The following is a 4,262-nucleotide window of genomic DNA, read 5'->3' on the forward strand; positions in this document are numbered from 1 at the left end:
AACTTTTCATTAACACTAATACTGATCTAAATTGGGCTTTAGCGATGCTCAACACCTTACCCAGGGCCCATGGCAAGCTAAGTTTTCTTCTTCTGTCTCTGTTTTATGAGTAAAATAATCCAACCAGAGCTAGCAGCGTGGCTGCCATTCCCTAGCTGTGTGTGACTTTGAGGGGAAAGGTGGCAGGCTGACTAATGCCACATAGTTGGAGGTCACAGGGACACTGCTGGAGTCGCACAGTGACAGTGATGAGCAATGTGACTTCGGGTAAACTGGATGATTTTCCTAGACTCTAAAGAGGGTGGGAAAGGCTAATAGGCCATCTTCCTTGTAGAAAATGAGTCACACACACACACACACACTCACACGCACGCGCTCACACACACACACACAATATCCAGCATACAAGGCATCCTAGACCAAGCTCAGTTTTGATAACATCTGCCTAACTCCACACAAGCACTGAATACAGCACTTAACTAGCTCTTCTGTGAACGTAGAGGGCACTGAGAGACACCGTCACTCTTCATTTCTTTCCCTTCCCCAAACACTGAGTGTTTACATTGGTTTCTCTTGTATCGGGGCATTGCATTTTGTCATAGGTTTTGTAAGCGCCCAGGAAGAATTGCTCCATGTTCTTGCGTCTTTCTCAATCCCTGTGATACCAAACAAGCCGCAAACACTGACAACCAACTGTTTTTGAGCTTCTCCCTTTCTCCTTGTCCTTTCCTCTTTCTTCTTCAGACAGCGTTACAGCTCTCACCAGAAATAATAAAAGTGCTTCCTCAGAGGTTAAACAAGGCTCCATTGTGCTTAGGCACGGGGAGCTGACCCTGAGTGCCCTTAGCTAAGCCAATGAACACTGTTCTCCAAGTCCTTGCATGCTGGGCAGGTGTTTAAGCAGGTGTTCTGGCCTTGGGAAAGGATGCTCGCTGCAGCACACAACAGGCTGGTGCGTATAATTACACCACCACGAAAGTAAACCCTCCATGGGTGTGCCGCTGCTATGTGGGGGGGGGCACTAAAATACGTACCTTAATTTTATCTTCTTAATAATAAACTTAGCAGGTCAGACGTCCACATCTGCCTCCTGCAGGAAAAATGCTTTTACATTCCTCCAGAGGAAAACAACACACAAAAGCCCCAAAGAACCCAAACCCAAACCAGATCAAGCTACTAAGTAAAGAAGTGGCTGTGTCTCCGCCATGCACAGCTTCACTTTCCCTCTGGCAGACTGAAGTGACGTCATCCTGGGCAAATGCAAAGCCCCCAGTTCTCGTATCATAGAGCAGGAACTGCAGAATGTCAGCACTAAAGCGCAGAGCATCCTGTATCCCACACCCGTTTTTCTGAGCTGCTAAGAAGCACAGTCTTGGAGAGTTGGAAGGACCAATTCTAAAATCAGCTCCTAGTGGATTAGGGCTGAAGTGGCTCTCTTTTTCCTTTTCATAAAGTACACAGAACACGTGTCCTCATTCATAGCTCTTACTATCTTGGCAGTGCGGTAGCAATACTCCCATTTCACAGATGGGATCAAGGCTGATCCAAAGTATCACCATGGTCAGTGTCAGAGCTGGACACCGATGGTCTAATCAATTCAGTTCTGATCTTTAAAAAATTATTTATTCTTCTATAGTTCATGCACATATAATGCACTCCAATCATATTCTTCTATTAGTCACTCTTATTTCCTCCCCTCCCACTGAAACTCCCTTTCTTCCCAGGTCCCCCTTCTGCTTCCATGTCTTTTTTGCCCAACTCCAAATTTCCAAATCCTGCAGCTACTTCAGAACAGTTAAAGACAAACATAATTCAGACAGGGATGGGGGAATTCATGTCAAGAAACCCTATTATCCCCTAATGTTATTTCTTTACTTTATTATTAAGAATTATTACCCTCTTTTATTATAAGAGAACATCGTAATGTAATATAAGAACACCCATTTTGTTCCCACATAAACCATTGTCTCTGCAATTGTGACTCTGGAATGACAGGGAATTGGAATTCCACATGATATATTTTAAGCCAAATCTTTTTGTAGCTCTGGATTCACTTATTTGAGAATTTACCTTGAACTCCTCTTTCTTGTTGGTGGACTCCACATCATAAACAGCTACTTTTACACCATTTCTTTAAACTATAAAGACACTCTAGGTTTTATTTTGTATCTTTCCTGTATAAATTTCATCTATATACAAAATTATTTAATAACGATAATCTTCTACATTTACATTTTCTACTCTGGAAGTCTTTAGACAGAAGTTCCTCTTAGGTTGTGAGCTTTTCCTGAGAGGTCTGTCTGGTAGAACTTTCCGGAATGTTGAACACGCACGATAGCTACACTGTTCCTGCTGTAGCCACTCACCATGTGTGGTTACTGAACACTTAGAATGTACAGCCGAGGAACTGAATTTTTTTTTGATGGGCACAGGGAGCAGTTTATTGTAAAGTACAAAGCAGCAGTGACTTCCGCATCAATGCCAAGCTAGGAACAGAGGGACAGCCATGAAGACAGTGCCCACTAAAATCTCTTCCTCTTGATAATCTCTGGTTTCCAGCTGACTGGGTGAGTTTCTTCCGTCACAGTCTCGTCCTCTCTGTAAACTTTAATAGTTTTGTCGGCTTCTGCTGTTAGCAACCGGCTTTCCAACTGATCAAAAGCACAAGCAAATATTCCCGACTCACTGTCCAAAGACCCAGGCTGGACGGCTGCATGGACCCGCTGAAAATTGTAGCCAGTTCTCCAGTCCCAAAGGTGCATGGTGCCATTGTCAGCTCCAGACACAAGTACTCCGTCGGCATTGACTGCCAGCGTGTTGATGATGGCGTTATGACCAGAGAGATTCTGAATGAAGCCTCCATCAGGGAACTTCCCCTGTTTTATGTTATCTGGAGACCCAGATGCAAATGTGTAATGTCGTGGATGTAAGACCACAGCCCTGACAGATTTCTTATGATTCGTCAATGTCACTCTTGTCTTTCCAGCCACCAGATCCCATAATCGTATTGTGGTATCGTGACTCCCGGTGATAATCTGTGGTTCTGCAGCCTGGCATCTCACGGTAGCAACTGCATTTGTGTGTCCAGACAACATGTGCACACTGGCTTTAGTCCTCACGTCCCAGATCCGTGCGGTTGAATCTCGACTACAAGTCACCAGGACGTCGATTGTGGGATGCAAATCCAGACCATACACTGCACTTAGACGGCCATGATAGTGCCGTATAACCTTGTTATACTCAAGATCCCAGCACTTCACTTGCTTGTCTTCTCCACAAGAGAACAAGTAGGGGCTCCTCGTGCTCATAATCACACCACACACCGTGCTGATGTGCCCAGTCAAGGACAGCTTCAATTTGCCACTAGCCAAGTCCCAAATCTTGATAGTTCTGTCGGCAGAGCCAGTAATGAACCACTGATTGCCAGGTTCCACAGCAATGCACCGAACCCAGCCAAGATGCCCATTGATAACCCTATAGAGTTTCCACGGTGGGTGCCACTGGGGTTTGGGCATTGTAGGGGCTTTTTTAGCCATTAATGCAGAGTTCTTGGTATTGCCGGCCTCCATGATCATAGAGTTCATCGCTGTGGGCTGGGAACGGTCAGAGGCTCCTGGGTGTCGGTACTCACTCCCAGCAGGTCCAGTACGATTTGCATCAGCTCTGGCCTGATTCGGCAGCGCCACAGCTAAGGACTGTGCGGCTGACTCACTGGGCATTCTCTGGACCTTGGTGTCGGCGGTCAGGGCAACACCAGGTCCTGGAGGGTATGGATGGGTACCTGTCACCAGGTATTCAACATCTTGTCCTTGATTGGCACAGCTCTGTCCTGTGAAAAATCTCTTTGTACTGAGACATTTACTGCTGAACAGATCTTGGAAGGTCAACTTGAGGATAACATTTGGCCAGGGGCCATGATGTCATAGAAAAGCCTCGTTTGGCCAGAGGCTCAAGGATCATTTTGGGAGATTTCTTTCTTTACTGTGTCTAGTTTGTTGTTATGGGAAGATGCTCAAGTTCATTTGTAAAGTAAAATAAAATAGATCACAGAAGACACATGGTGTGAATATATTTTAGTTAATGAGTGGGGGACAAGCAGGAGATGTGTGATTTGAGTTCTTTGTTTGTAGAATTTGCAGGAAAGGGACTTTACTTTAATAAATTCATGTATTTGTGTGTGAGTTTGTGCGTCTGCTTGGAGGTCAGAGGATGACTTGTGGGAATCAATTCTCCTTTTTCCACCTTGTAGGTTCCAGGCATTA

At 45.1% G+C, this 4,262-nt stretch overlaps 1 protein-coding gene across 1 annotated transcript; it reads right to left on the reverse strand.

The window, feature by feature from the left end:
• Positions 1-2,423: 2,423 nt before the first annotated feature.
• Positions 2,424-3,813, reverse strand: LOC126511725 (pleiotropic regulator 1-like). The gene has a single exon (XM_050159098.1). The coding sequence runs from the start codon at positions 3,717-3,719 to the stop codon at positions 2,523-2,525; it is 1,197 nt and encodes a 398-aa protein (XP_050015055.1). The 5' UTR covers positions 3,720-3,813; the 3' UTR covers positions 2,424-2,522.
• Positions 3,814-4,262: the final 449 nt, after the last annotated feature.

Source organism: Alexandromys fortis, unplaced genomic scaffold, assembly GCF_014885135.2.
Source record: "Alexandromys fortis isolate MF-2015 unplaced genomic scaffold, M_Fortis_MF-2015_v1.1 scaffold_10, whole genome shotgun sequence".
NCBI classification, from domain to species: domain Eukaryota; kingdom Metazoa; phylum Chordata; class Mammalia; order Rodentia; family Cricetidae; genus Alexandromys; species Alexandromys fortis.

Coding starts and splice junctions, on each gene's coding strand:
- LOC126511725 (XM_050159098.1), bottom strand. CDS start 3,719: ATGCCCAGTGAGTCAGCCGCACAGTCCTTAGCTGTGGCGCTGCCGAAT.